The sequence below is a fragment of the Eufriesea mexicana genome, unplaced genomic scaffold (assembly GCF_001483705.2).
Source record: "Eufriesea mexicana isolate 0111107269 unplaced genomic scaffold, ASM148370v2 scaffold474474847, whole genome shotgun sequence".
Classification (NCBI taxonomy): domain Eukaryota; kingdom Metazoa; phylum Arthropoda; class Insecta; order Hymenoptera; family Apidae; genus Eufriesea; species Eufriesea mexicana.
Window position 1 is genome coordinate 617,194 of NW_016907894.1, and position 16,571 is coordinate 633,764.

Sequence of the window (16,571 nt, forward strand, 5' to 3'; positions counted from 1 at the left end):
TAAGTTGACAATTAACTTTAAATTACGTAAGTAACTTTTAAATCGATTTTACACTGTTCCTTTTTCAAATTTAAAATTAAATTTATACTTCATTAAAAGTTTAATTACGCGAATAAAGTACACGGAATAACGTAAGCATATGAAAAGCACAGCGGGTCGATAACTTTGCAATTACCTGTATTTCGAAACATCCGAAGAATGCAACGATCATTGGTAAAGATCGCGGTAATTTGAATTTTTCCGCAAAGAATAGCGAAGGACGCAGAAGTGAGAGTACGCCGCATAGAAGAGGAAGAAGATGAACAACGTCGACGGTGCCGGGAAGAGAGAAAGAAGGGTAAAAGCGCGTGGTCCCTCCGATCAATCTTGATTCTAGACGGTTATCCATCTATGAAAACGAAGCGAAAGTGGGGAAGAGACATTGGGTGTAGTGGGGACTAACGGGGTATACACCGTGGTGAGTTGCTGAAGAGCTGCAGTGTTTCGCGACGGAGACACCATTTCAAAGGGGGACCAAAAAATACAGATTTTCGTCCCTTAGTGACCAGTGCCCGAAATAATCCTCTTCCCAAATCGCGTGATTCGCACTTACGTCAAAGTCGAGAAAATAAAGGATAAAGATGATCAGAGAATCCCTCGTGGCGATATTGGCTGTGGTTGCTGTGACGCGTAAGTATTGTTCTAAGAACTCTACCTGCGAGATCTGGAATCAAATATTTTCAATAATAAAAATCGTGGACGTTAAAATTGCTGAGAAAAATATTTTTCATTGGGCCTCATGTAATTTTGTTTCTGCTAATAAAATACTTAATTCTGTCTTCATTGTCACAATATTTACAATGCTTCATTATTCGAATCTTCAGATTAAATTACACTATAAATTACAATCCCATATTTTGAATACTAATGATTATATTAATATTTTCATTATTATTTATATACACGTAATTCTCATCAAAATAATTGGAAGGTTAAAATAATTTACTCACGCAAAACGTACTTTTACACTTTTTATTTCTGCCGCTGAAAAATTCTTCAATTTTTTTCCCCCGATTACACAGTCACTGCTTTTTTTAATACTGCAAGGTGCAATCGTCCGAGCAAGCATAAAGTTTCGCAAATTTATATTGCACGTATTCAACTAAAAGCAAAAAGCAGTGCATGCTAATTACCGCGAGGGAAAAGAATGGTTTCACTGAAACAGATCTCAGACTTTCTCTTCATTTCTCGGCAACGGTTTGCCGCAGCTTCTAAAATACTACTGAATTTCCGGTATCGTAATCGTCGAGTACAAACCGGTAAAATTTCATAACTATTTAAATATCGAAAACTCGTCGCCCATCCCACGATGAAAAATCGTTCGTGTCTCTAGCATGTTCCTCAAGGTATTCATTTCGTCTGGAGAATGCGTAAGAGACAGTCGAGCTAAACTTTCTAAAGCGTAAATGTCAGATCTACTGCTTGCCGGAGTTGCATAAGTATCTGCAGCGGTTATCGTTTCTATACAACATGTAAACCAATAAATTATATAAAGAAATAAAACAATATCACTTCGATCAAAGGATTCATGCAGCAAAGAGAGAAGATATGTTGGATCGAGTTAGACTATCTTGCATATGCCACGCCACTTCAGCAACTACTTTATATGCTTCTCGAACCGTGGCATTGATTTCCGGTATATCTGGCAAAGTAAATGCTCCGAGTAACGTGGAGAAATTTCAGAAATTTTGTCCAGTTTCTTTCGTTCTTTGTATTCCAAATTTTTACCAAATGAAACTAGGTCCCACAGATACACAACTTTCAACGTCTCTATTATGTGATGAAATTTCTAATTCCTGTAATTTAGATATATTATTTTTCATGTGCTCTAATAATTATAAAATTAAATTATTCGGTTTTAAATATTAGTTAATTAATAGATTAACAAGAATATAATTTATAATTATACCTTCAAATATTAGAGGACATACATCAAGGATTCGACTAACGAATCGGTGTTTCTAGAATTGCATTTGGAAAGAACTCGGAGAAAATTTCATCACTACGTAAAGAGAGTAAACTTTCATTTATGTGAAACTCGTTATAGACGGTGCATTCAATTGCCCGAGTAAAGACGGCCAATACGAGGATCCAAAGCAGTGCGACAAATACTACGAGTGCATCGATGGCGTCGCCACGGAGAAACTTTGTCCAGATGGTCTTGTTTTCGATCCTCTGAATCGTAAAGTGAACAAATGCGATCACGTATTCAACGTTGACTGCGGAGATCGTCTTGAATTACGTAAGATCATCACTATAATCCTCTATAATAATTATCATAATTATAATATATTGAAAAAATGTAATAATAATAATAATTTCGTAGTACGATAAAATAGAAAAATATTGGATAGACTCTAGGCCTTGAGAATTTGATTATTTTCCATATTCTTGCAATAAATACTTGTATCAAATGTTGGAAACATACTCGTTGGAATAAAATTGAGCTGGCCAGGTACGACACGTTACACGTGTCATTGGCTTCTGCGGTTAATGTCCTTGACATACAGGATACGATGACGATAGGTAATGAAAGTGATTTTAATTCCCGTTATGTCTCTGTTCCTCGCAGAACCACCACAACCGACCAAGAAGTGTCCGCGAAGAAACGGTTTCTTTGCTCATCCAGACCCATCTGTCTGTAATATCTTCTACAATTGCATCGACGGCGAGGCTATCGAAATTACGTGTACCACCGGATTGCATTTCGACGAATATAGCGGCACATGTGTCTGGCCGGACAGTGCTGGTCGAGAAGTAAATGTTGTCCCATATTTCACATCCGCGATTGTCATTTGTTTCTGCAGACCAGTATCTGGCTATATTTAATCTCAATACGTAAACACTACTAGCATTTATTTCATGTAACTTTGTGCGACTGGTCCACGATTGCAATAGATCGAAATCTCTAAAGGCATTAGTATGTCTGGTGTTACTGAGATACTAAGATGAGAGACACAATGGTCGAATATGTATGCGACTACTTTATACATCGCGTGGCCAATTACAATCGCGGAACGATTGGCGAAATCTTATTGGTGCGGAACTGCTCACTTATCGACAGCACGACTAGTTACATTGTTTGCCTCAGATCTATTGCGCGTGTTCCATTACAGATCAATTGAATATAGTGGTGGTTTAGAAACTAATTAATTATTGACGAAAGTTACGGTAATACGGTATCTTGATTTTTGGTTTAGGTTAAATAATAAATGAAAATTAATTATCGCTGTAGGGATGTGGAGTGGTAGACAAGAAGTTGAAAGATGGTTTCGAGTGTCCTAAAGAAAGTCAAGTTGATACAAGGGGAATGGTCGTCGATCATCCCAAGTTTGCCCATCCAGATGATTGTCAGAAATTTTATGTCTGTTTGAATGGCGTAACACCACGTGAACAAGGATGTAGTGATGGAACTGTTTATAATGAGGATCAACAAAGATGCGATGCACCTGAAAATGTCCCTGGCTGGTATGTATAATTTATATATAATCTAATAATAATTTAATAGTATTAATTGATAAATAAACAAATTTTGAAATGCATCTGTAAAAGAGTAAGATAGAAATAATGTTTTTTAAATCAAAATTTTATATATGTCATATTAAGATTAGGAGTAAAATTAATCAAGAAATTACATCTTTTTTTTTTAGTGAGGATTGGTACAAGGATGATGACAAGAAAGCATAAAAAATGTTCTAAATTTATATGTCCCGCATCGGGATCTCGATATCATCTCAAGATCATGTCATCCTCGTTTAGTGTGTAATCATGTGTGTGTTTAGACATTTGAATGTTCATAAATAATAAATTCTATTTTATCTTATTCATGTTACTTGCTGGTATTTCATTTTAACACCTATTATTTCGATACCTATATTTTGTCACCTTAACTGTAACAAATTCCTGGAAATCATTATACGAAACACTCGTTATGAAAAATATTGTCAGGAAATGCCTTTGTAAATATCTTATTTCTCCGTGAAGATAAGTGTGGAAATATGTACGAAATATCTTTGAGTTTTCTTTCGTAACCAACCGAGCGTATCGACAGTAACTTTCTCTTGGACATTTTATTATTTTTTGTTCTTGAATTCATCGACAGACGACTTTCGTGTTAATGTACTTTTTATAGCATGTATGATAGTAAATTTATTTTCTATTCGCAATATACTTCGAATATTTGATTTTTATTTAACGTTAAAACGATAAAACCACGTACTATACACGAGGTTACTTATTTTATTTATGTATAAGATTATTTTCACACATTCAAAAAATTTTTATGATTCTATCGTTAAATACAAGATGTAACTTTTTCATGTTTTAAAACTGTAAATGATTTTTATTGTTACATCTCAACATAATATAATACAATTGTATTTAAAATTTTGAAATATATTTTAAGGAATAATTAATTCATTTTTAATCATAAAAGGATGTGAGATTTATTCCAGATGGGATTCAAGTATCAGATATTTTTTATTACTTAAATTTATAATATAAGAAATATATTATAAAAAGAAACAAATGGTTAACAGTTATATATTTGTAGGAATTGATCACTTAATTACCATGTTCACTATTTTCAATATTTTTAATAAAGATTGAAACGTGTAAAATAACACATGATTTTATATACTTTCGTCATAAAGGTTTATTAATTCGTTAGCATTAATAAAATTCTTTTAAGATAGTAATAAGTTATAAGTTATAAATAATAGATATAATAAGTTATGAACATTTGCAATTGTTTTTTAATTGGAAAATAGGATCATAACCTTTGCCAATTTAACAAAAAATGATATAAACAATTTTTACGTATTATAATAATTTAATTAGCAAAATTCTACATTGGGTTAAAGAACTCATTAAAGATTTATAAAGTTCTATAATAGAATTGCACTAAAATGATTAACAATTAGATATTAATTAAATTTACATTGAGGTTTTCTTTGTTGTCGAGCGTTGATAAGTGGTAATAGTAAAATAATGCGTTAGATGGCTCTAGTATTCCCTTTTTATCCAGTGAGTGGCGTTATTGTTTACCTGCTAGTCAGAGGTAAAAGCGAATGAGTTTGGTGTCATTTATAACTTTCGTTACATGCATGCTTTTATGACAGAAGAGGTATAGAATAGATCTAACATTATATGGACTTTCCTAGCTTAACTTTGTCTACCTTATCGAATTAAAAATATGCAACTGATTATAGTGCCCTCTATACAAGAACGACGACTGTTTAAAGAACTATTCCTCGAAGTGCATTGAAGCCAGAGAGAAAGTGTGTATGTGAAAATGTATGAAATTCCTTACGCATTTTTAACTTATTGAATATTAAATCTTGAATCTTGATTCGTTATAATATTATTTAACGACTACTGTCAATATTGTTTAGATTCAGATTTTTATCATAATTACAAATCCTTATTCTTGTAGCCTGACACAAGGTCGAATGACAATTAAATAAGAACTGTGGCACCACAGCTTATATATAGACAGCCATTACCTGCCGATGTCGTCCGAAAAGTCACGATTATTGCCGATTTCAATGATAATTACTTATAATTTTATTATTATGTTATTCTGCTGTAATAATTTATGATTTATTAATTTTAAAATTCCTATTATAAATAAATATTCAAAATTCATGTTTTAAATAATTTATTATTAATAACATTAATTTGTTATGAATAATAATATTTAATAATTTATATATTTTTTGCAAATTAAAACTGTATTTACGTTTCTATAATAAAAATTTTTATGTTATATATATGTCAAAATTCTTTTCTGCATTTATATTTTCATTTGCATTATTTAATACTTTTCTTCTTTTCTCGAAATTTTTTTATTTATGCGTAGAAATATAAATATATTTATTTATATACAGGTGCGCATGAGCAGTTGAGTACCTACACATGCGCAAATGTTAATATTTCCAATGACAAAGAACAAAACGCGCGCGAAATTTAGTAACAAAACGTAGAAGTGTAGAAGTGAATTACTCCGCAAAAAATTGATAGAATAATCATAAATTAATACGTGAAAATTCGCGAATGCGTTAAACTTGGTATACACTAATAATCGGGAAAATGTGATAACTTGTAGATCGACGTATAAACGCATTAACTATTAATTAGGGAATCGTGTGTATAACCTCGCGGCCATATGCGAAAATATATCGTTAATTGCACGCGAAATCATATGGCCATTCCTTCGATTTCATACGTAATTGCATACGTAAATTTATAGTTAAGTGTTTGTAAATATATTTGGAAACTTATTAGTGATTATTTGTGACCACCCCTGAAGACACACTATGGTACGTGATGTCAAAAAATGTTCGATATTATTTCGACAATTCAGTGTGTCCAGTTGATCGCCATGGACGATATTGTCAAATTCAACCTCAATGATAAAATCTAAGTCGAAAGCAGTTATTTATTATTTATTAAACTATTTTCAAACTGCCAGACATTTTATTTTAACTTTTTTGCTGATCGTTTCATCTTAATTATATTGATTTTGTAAATTTTCTTTATTTGAATTATATTTGTCACTTTGATTACGATATTTTAATTTTTAGATTATAAAATAATAAAACTATTTTATGATTATAATAGGGAAATATAATTATTCACGGTTTTCAATTTTAAGAGGGACAGTTTTAAGGTTCACTTTATTATTAATTATCACTTTATTATTTTTATATCATTGCGGTGTTAAATTTGGGATAATATTTATACCACTACTTTGAACAATAAATGTATTGATTTTACGAGTTTCAATGTTGGATTGAAATTAATTCCTAAATCTGCCACTCTAAATTTTAGATTACATTAAATCTTTAATTTTTTTACTATGATCGGTATGTTAGGAAATTATATCTCATAAGGTACATGAAGTTTTATAAGGTGAGAAATTTAGTTTATCTTGTACTTCATTTTCAGTAATATTATCATACGTTATTCATTGTGCACTAGCGACCTCACATAATACAACTTCCCTTTTTTGAAGTTACTGACATATAAACAATTGGGTGCAGTCGGTTATGCAGTTAGCAATTATTACCTTAATAGGCTAAATAGTTCATTGGTCGATAAAATCATTCTCTTTATAGTCTTCTGATAGTTCATATTAAAAGGTGCTTTGCCTGTACCCTCCCCACAGTAGAAGTAAATAAATAAATAAATAAATAAATAAATAAAGTTTCTTTTTATATTACTTTTATATTTCATTCTCAATCGTTATAGTTATCGATAAAAAGTGATTAACTGATGAAATTGACCAGCAATTAATTTAATTACCACAATTTAATTTAATTTTTATTTTTGATGTATAATTCAATCAATTACTATAATTTACTAGTAATTTATTTAAAAGTTATTCAATTATGGTTATAAGAATGATTCATTTGTTTTTAGTTTTTGATAGTTTAATATTAGTATTATGTATTTATAGATTATTATAGATTGCTTGGCAGGCATTAATAGTATTTTGACAAATATTAAATCTGTTTCTACAAGCTGCTGAAAACCATAAGATACTATAGCCTGGTATTTCTGTGACTCCCCAAGCGTGAGAGATACTTGTAATAATTGTAAGCAGAGCATCGAGATGAGTATGACCAATCTAAACTTTCCGAACTGTCTCCTGATTACACTGTGTTTGTGTAATTACACGACATTCATTTATACGCGATTCAATCTAAGCTGTAATTTCTTGCGTACAGCCAGGATCAGCTGAATCTGGCTTGATTGTAACGGTACCTTAAAGTGCGGAGTGTAGAATAAGGGATGCAGAAACTCTCGGTTCCATGAGGGTTAAAATTTAATCATCGACTTAATTACTAGTAACCCAGATATAAAATAATAATTTTTCAACGATTATGAAAATTGTTATTTACATAAAAATAATTTTTTTATTATCGTATGAAATTGATTTTGTATTAAAACTAGGTGTATGAAGTGATAATATTTCTCTTATAGATTTAGTAATAGAGCTAGATTTAATTAAAAGAAATTAAAATAAAATAATTAAAATTAATTAAGATACATTAAATTCTTAAAAAACAAAAGAACAAAAATGTCTCATTTTTAAATAATGCAAGAGTAGTATAGACAAAGACAAATTTGTAATATCAAGAGCATAAATTGCAGTAAATTTTAGTAAATTGTAGTTAACATATTTGTCATTATATAATTGATTGGAATTTTTGTTTATAAAACTGTATATCTATGGGTTATTTTATTAGGGTGATTTTGTAGTAATATTAGCATGTTTGTTATTTAACACTTATGTATTTTGTTTTAAGTCATAATATGTCACAAGATAATTGATGGAAGTTAATGATATTTGCAAACAATTTGCTAAATATTTATTAATTATATCAATTAATTTAAAGATATTATTTACATAACTAAATAATAATATTTTAAATTAGAATAAAGATATAATTAGAATTATATATCTTTAAAAAACTGTATTCTTTAATATTTTATATTTAGCACAATTTTAAAACTTAGAAATTCAATAAAAATTTTGTCAAGTACAAAAATCATTTTGTACTAAAATAAGAAACTCTCCAGATTTATTTAATTCAACAAATCAAAATAAAGCAAAAATTTGATAAAAATAAAAGTACAATTATTATTTGACTTTGTTATTACACATCAAGTAATGTATCATTCACTGGTAAGCACGTGGCAGATTAGTATTAGTATTATATTAATATGTAATAGTATAGTATTAGTATGAAAATGAAGAGATAAGGATATACAGCTTTGAGCATATTTCATGAAGATTATGGGAGAAATTTTTCGACATAATATGTCGCAAACGTTCTGTGGTACTTTCTGGAAGCATCATACGTTAAAGATTATATTTAGCTACTCGTTGAAATCTACAAGGGAATATCAAAGACTGTCCTATGGGATTCCTGAGTGAAAAGGGATAATACCCTTGCAGGCACGCAGGTCTGGCTACATAAATAATTCAGACAGATTATCCAGAAAAATAAAAATTTTTTGCCATAGATAAATATAAAAATATATAAAGGGGACATATTGCGAGTAGGTGGTTACTCGAGCAGTGTACTAAAGAGTACCTAAAATAGTATAATACACAGTAGTATAACAAAAGAATTTTTTATTATTATTATTATTATTTATTTATTTATTTATTCCGTATCTTCCGGTTTTTGAGACTTCCTGTTACAACAATGAAAAAATTTTTTGTATTAGTCAAAACTCTTTGTTGCTTCTTAATTTTATATATTATTAAATATATATCGCAGGTTTATGTATCATATTTTATTGAAATTTTATTCATTAATGAACATTAATAATATCATACAATGAATATTAATAATATTGCATAATATCGTCTATTGTATATTATTCGTTGTTTTATAATGCATTGAATGATAATATTATGCAGGGTGTCTCAGGTTTTTACGTATAACTATTTGTAGTCTATGTTGCAAGTTAGGTTAGGTTTGGGTTAGGTTTCATAATGGATTAGATAATAATATTATATTGGGTGTCTCATGTTTTTACATGCAACTATTTGTAGGCTATGTTGTAGGTTAGGTTAGATTTAAGGTAGGTTTCATAATGTATTGGATAATAATATCATACAGGGTGTCTCAGGTTTTTATGTATAACTATTTGTAATCTATGGTGCAGGTTAGGTTAAGTTAAAGATAGGTTTCATAATGTATTGGATAATAATATTATACAGGGTGTCTCAGGTTTTTACATACAATTATTTGTAGCCTGTGTTGTAGGTTAGGTTAGATTTGGGGTTGGTTTCACAATGTATTGAATAATATTATACAGGGTGTCTCAAGTTTTTACGTGCAACTATTTGTAGCTTGTGCTGTAATTTAAAAATAATAAGTATTATAAATATTCCACTGAAAATTTATAAAATTATTCAAAACGTATAATAAACGACAACTTTTAATATTTCAAAATATATCAAAAATTTATCTACAGGATTCCAAATTTTTCTACCTGAATTTTTGATGTACGACCTGATTCGCCCAATTAATTAATTTCGAGTAGATATTTATCTCTACAGTACATTCAACCAAGGTGAATGGTATCATTGTGCCTTTCACGTTTTATATTTTCATAACTTTTTAATTAATCAATTATAGCTCGTTTTGTTATTCGATATTTCATTATTCGCAATAATATTTTCCAATTTTCTTTTTCATTCAACTTCGTATCAGCTGTTCGATCAATGGCATCGTCGAATTTACGTTTTCAAGAACTGTTCGAACTCTCGATTCGCGCACCGCGATTATCCCGATTCACAATTATTGCAATAATTATGAAACCGATCGCGCAACTTGCTGGAACTTTGGCTAATGTTTGTTGATTAAACGGTGCTCGAATAATCGAGTGTTAGGTTAAATGGTATTCCAATAATCGAGGCTGAATGGCAGTGCAAAGAACACTGGATTCAGACGTGTGCATGTAAGCATACGTTAACTCGCAGAGGGACACTCGCGCCATCTATTGGGATAACATTGAAGAGGCCAGGGAGAAGTTGGGCGAATAGCTGGGGTGTAATATTAGGAGCACTTTGAAAGGTAAAGTTACACCAATAACAGAACTACCGAAGCTCGAGAAGGTCAATAGAATATGCAAATTGGCTTTCAAATGGTCGGGCAAAGGTTTCCTTTGGTTTTCATTACGTCGTTCAGGTCCGTGCTCTTTAGGTCTTCTTTCAGGCTTCTGTGAATTGCATCAGTACTAGCCATATCGAATATTCCTTGGAATATTCCTGATAAACAAATGCAGCTAGAAATTAGATACCTTTGCTTTGCATCTAACCTTTTGGTGCAGGATCTTATCTAATATTTATAATATTTTGTTTAAAAAATGTAAAATTTTGTAAATATATTTCTTACTTACATACACTGGGTACATACAACATTATTATGTTTTATTACAATTTCTATGCACGTAATTTATTACACTACTATGAAAATTACAGATATCCACACATAATTGTTTTTATTAAAACTAGTTATATAATTTAAACAATATATGTTTCTTAACTTATGTTACGCAGATTTTGTCTTATTTCTTCGATTCAATTTAATTGTGGTCTTTGCGCAAGTATATTCGAGAAAAAGCCACAGTTTATTGATCTTGTTATGCTATTTTCATTTTTAACCTATGTATCTTAGAAGATAGAGAATATACTGAAATTGCCAAACAATTAGGTTGTTTCTTAACTTTTGTCAGTAAGTGTACATAACACCTGGACCTATTTCGTGACTCATTCGGTGATAATTTCTTTAGTTTCTTGAGTTTCTTGCCTGTAGCTTCAGTGGCCAAGATAATATGCTTCATATTGTGATAATTGATCAAATAATTAATAAAATAAAGACATATTTGACCGATCAATTCTTTTCTTCTATTCGTAGAGCTTGCAAACCTTGTTGCTTCTTCGTTACGTTCAAATTTCGCGCCAAGCGTCAACACTAACGCACGCAGCTTCGTCACAGTAGATAAAGAAGCAGGCTCTCTAGAGACACCGTTACCGTTTCGCAAGGGTTAATAAACGAATTATAATTATGTTCGTACAAATGATGGTATACCAATGTGATTCCGTGTGCTGCATCCAATTAATCGAATCTTTGCAATTGCTATAAACGCAATAATGAGTCAATTTAACATGTTCCGGGCCTGGATGACGCTCTCCTTCGTCATCATGAATTCGCAATATAGTGATATAATTATAATTCTATAATACAATGATTTATTAAAGAAGCACAATCTTCAAAATCTTTGTTAAAAATTGTCAGTTTATCAGGTAAGCTCCAAACCACTAAAAAGATAAACGAGAATTATTCGTGGTTCATATACATATAGAGGGTAGTTAGATTTATAAAATTTTCAATAAATGAAAGAAGTACTTAAAAATACATAAAAGCTACATTTATTTCAGACTGTCAAAAATCATTTTTAAATCATTGAAGAGGAATAGAAATTGCTCATGGTACATCTAAAGAGGGTTGTTTCATGCAAACTAGTAACAAATTAAAAACCACGTTCATTATTATTGTACTATTATTAATATTATATTACTATTATATTACTGTATTACTATTACTATATTACTATTACTATTACTCTTACTATTACTATTACTATTACTATTACTATTACCATTACTATTACTGTATTACTACTACTATTACTGCATTACTATTACTATTACTGTATTACTACTATTATTACTGTATTATTATTACTATTACTGCATTACTATTACTATTACTACATTACTGTTACTATTACTGTATTACTATTACTATTACTATTACAACTATTATTACTGTTACTATTACTATTATTATTACTATTACTATTATACTATATTATATTGTTATTTAGAACTGGAAAAAATGATTACCACCACCTTTTTTACCATAAGAAGCTGGTATTTAAAAAAATAGCATTAAATCGTGTATTTCTCCAGAATCTATTCTCAAGGGTGATAAATTCTTCCATCACCCAAAGGATTTTATTTCATTCTATTACTTGAAGATTGCAGCAAGATCTAGACACGTAGTGTCGGTCAGATAGCTAAAAGTAAAACGGCTGTAAAAGTTACACTACCCGATATCGACTTTTGCAAGTAAAGGTTTTCAAAGGTCTTTTACCTTCGTACACGGAGTGAATGTATATCATATACACTTTACGTATAAAAATTGAAGGCCTTTGTGGTCCATTTTATCGTTATTCGATCGAACTCAAAGGCTGGAAATATTATCTTTTTATGGATTGGAAAAATTCTGAAGAGACGAGACAATAGAAATTGTAGAAAAATTTTTTCATCGTCTAGTATCGACAATAGCAGAAGCTATTCCATATATCCACGTATGCATACACATGTCTGTAGATGCGTCTTGGAATATTTACGAGAAAAATGCAAACGTGAACCAAAAATTGTTATGATTTTTAAGAATTATTATCACGTTTGGAATTTTAGATTTTGCTTATTCATTTCCTATTTTCTATTTCTCTTGTTGAGTACATATTTTCTTCCTATTTATCTTACATTCTTATTTTACATTTCTCTTCCCAACTACATATTCTTTCACATAAAAAGCATTTAGGTTTGACAATTTTTAATTTCTAGTTGATTTATGACGCAATTAAAAATTTCCTACTTTCGATTACGTTGTTCAACATGAATGTTGATCTCTAATATCTATTAGAGTTTACTTTCCTGAAAACGAATCTGAAATTAAGATTGCTCTATCACCTTAAATTTTCAAAAATTGTGAGTTTTTTCTGAACATCCATGATTTTTGGTCAAAATGAATTATTAGGGAAAAAGTAAGAACATTGAGAGGTTTATGGTTGTCTTACAACTTACACGAGAGTATTCTAAGTTTATCAATGTCCATAGTTATAATTATTACTATTTCTGAATAATTATAATTGGTCATCGAAGTTTAAAAATAAAACACGGTGAGTACTGTAGGATAGCAAAAGAACTCGCAAATCGGCTATTGCCAACAAAAACAAATTGTAAACCGATCGATACCTTCTAGAAGCAAATCGAAAAGTTATTCTATATTACAAAATTAAGTTGCATGACTCCCCTACGGGGAGGTGAAGCGTAGGTTAAGGAAAGCATAAAAGCGTGGTCCTTGACAAGCAAAACAGAGTCATTAGAAATCGGCTGTGACCAGCACAAGCGTGAGTCGCTTGATGTTGGAAAAAGAGTTTTAAAAGAGTGCATCCTTGTGTGATTTCATTTCGTTATCTTGGTGTTCTTTTCCTAAGTTAAGTCAGTTTACGAGTTTTGAGTTTGTATTATTGTGTTCTTGTTCTTTCGATAATTTTCGGTGTCTCAAGACCAGTATTCGCCATCCTACAGTACTTTCTACGCACTATACTTGCATTTTTATACAAATTTCTTTATCCGACAGGAATTTGCTACACAGTATCGTTTCCTGTAGGCATTTCTGAAGAAGAAGCCATGGAATAACATTGTCGAAATAATTTTTAATTCGATTAAATGGCAAAAATATTCGTTGGAAAGACGTGTAGGAGGTTTTACCGCCATGCAGCCATTGCTCGCTCCTCTAGCCTTGACAGTGCCGTAGTTACGCGTAATCCGAGTACCAAGTGCAATGGAGCTAATACAAAACAGTCTACGAAAAAGAAAAAAAGCAATTTTAATAAAGTTCATAGGAAACATAGGGAACAAGACATACAAAATATCTTAAACTCGGTACGTAGCTCTTAGCTTGGTATGGTTTCCCAAAAATTGCTCTTTGGAAAACGATACCAATTACCAGGTCTCACCACGTGGAGGTGGCTACGCATCGAGACCCGACATACGCCCTAGTGGCGCAGCCTGCTGGCGCTATCTGTATCAAAGATACCCTAATCTAACTTGGAGCGAAAGACGTTAAAGTGAAGCTACGGACACTTCATTATATTTCGTGTCTTTCAAAAAGGGTTTCGGAACGGTATACTAAAATTTATACTCTACTGACGCAACGCTAATAGACTACATTTCAACAAACTCTAATATTTCTAAGTTCCCAAAACATTGGGGAATCAATTATGAAAAACGCGAGCAAAGAAAAACTAAGTTACAATCGCGACGCGCCCGAACGAGTTCGCGATTATTCAAAAGACCGACTAGCATACGCGAAGTACTCCCGTGTACAAGACAACACCATGCCTCGGCACCCTCCCGATCGAACCTAGCCCACCTCAGTCATTGCCGATCTTGTCATGACTTAGACGTGAACCAAGGTAATCCCCGAACCAGTGAAACTCCCAGAGTCGCAACGAGGGTCCAGCGAGGCCTTGCAGCCAGACAGACATCACGTGCCCCTGCCACACGGGGTAGAACTTAATCATCCCTGTGGTCTAACCGTAGACACATGCCGGACCAACTGGAGGCCTATACCCTAGTCGCATCCGACCAGGGCTGCTGGAACCTCGCATTGTCTCCAGAAGAAACAGTGACCCGAGGACTACCCTGGAACTCGATGCTTGATGAGATTGACAGTGGCTGGACATGAGTGTCGGAGACGAGTCGTGAGGATGACTTATGAGACGTAAAATTGTCGGGTACACGGGAGTACTTTTCGCTGACTAGTCGGTACTTAAGAATGATTGCGAGTATCACGAGAACAATTATGTTCTATTTGGTGACGAGAGGTATATGGGAGAAAGAATATAAAATGTATATATTCGCTCTAAGTTAAGTAGCTTAACTTTGTACAGATAGCGCGCACAAGAAACTTAGTCTTGGAATCTATCTTACGATTACTTAGGTTTACTTAGATCTAAACGCGCGCGTCCCGCATCGTTCATTCATGTGTCCGAAATGAAATCCTGAAGAAGCATGAGAATCTTGAGAAACCTAAAAGCTGAAACAGAATTTATTATTGTTAATATATACCTAGAAGGAATCGGATTAGTACGAGGAAAGAAAACGAACGAATAGGGACTACGAAGGTTAACCAAGTGGAAGGAACAAGCCACCGAAGAGACAGAAACAAGGCAAAGAAAATATCTGAAAAGTGAGAAATAATTAAATCCCGAAAGTAAAAATAATATTAAACTTGACAACAACAAAAACTGGACCTGAGAAAGAAAATTGTTAATAACCCAGCAATGAGACATAAACAACCCAACAATGGGACATTCGAATATTATACGAAATATTCGAATTACCAGATAAAGATAGAACCGAAAAAATATTATCTGAAAGAAGAAAAATAGTTAAAACCTGAAAAAAGAAAAAATAATTAAAACCTGGCAAGAAAAGAATAATTAATACCTGAAAATAAAAAAAAAAATTATTAGTAAATTGTTTTATAGGGTGGGGTGAGGCTGGGGTGGCTAATCCCAACCTCACTTCTGTCTCCCACCCCTCGCGCACTCGGAAAAATTTAGGTGTTACACTTCGGAACTCAAACCTACAAATGAGTTTTGATGCGTCGCATCGCCCTTTATATAGGCCTGGATCAAACTTCACCGATTTTCCGCTCTCATAGGCAATAATTTATTAATTTTTTCATTTTTACTATAAATGTACGTTGCGAACAATTTGTTAATAACAATTTTAATTTGTTATTAACAATCAGTGTAATAATTTATTCATGAATATATTCATTCTCATGTTCAAAGTTAAATGGAAATTTATTTTTTTAAATTTTATATTAAAAAATCATTTGTATTTATAATTGGCTCTCAAGATATAAACACGCTGTGCCTTCTTTTCTCGTACACACTATACTTGGCATATATGATGGCATCGTGTTTTACCTGAGATACAGGGTCGGCAATATGGTATTTCCTAATGAGAGTAATAATACCGCCGAAAGGGTATTTCAAGGATTAACATTGCATTTATTAAATATATAAAAATAACAAGTGCATTTACCTACTTACATAATCTACCTATCCCACATTTTGAAAATAAGTGTACACGTTTACTATGTTTTGCACAAAATAAACTTCGATTTTTATACTCT

The 16,571-nt window shown here is 31.7% G+C and overlaps 1 protein-coding gene across 1 annotated transcript; it reads left to right on the forward strand.

The window, feature by feature from the left end:
* Window positions 1-158: 158 nt before the first annotated feature.
* LOC108555090 (probable chitinase 3) lies at window positions 159-3,753 on the forward strand. Its single transcript, XM_017910606.1, has 5 exons — window positions 159-669; window positions 2,087-2,281; window positions 2,612-2,796; window positions 3,275-3,507; window positions 3,690-3,753. Exons 1-5 carry the CDS (start codon window positions 621-623, stop codon window positions 3,724-3,726), a joined length of 699 nt encoding a protein of 232 aa, XP_017766095.1. The 5' UTR covers window positions 159-620; the 3' UTR covers window positions 3,727-3,753.
* Window positions 3,754-16,571: the final 12,818 nt, after the last annotated feature.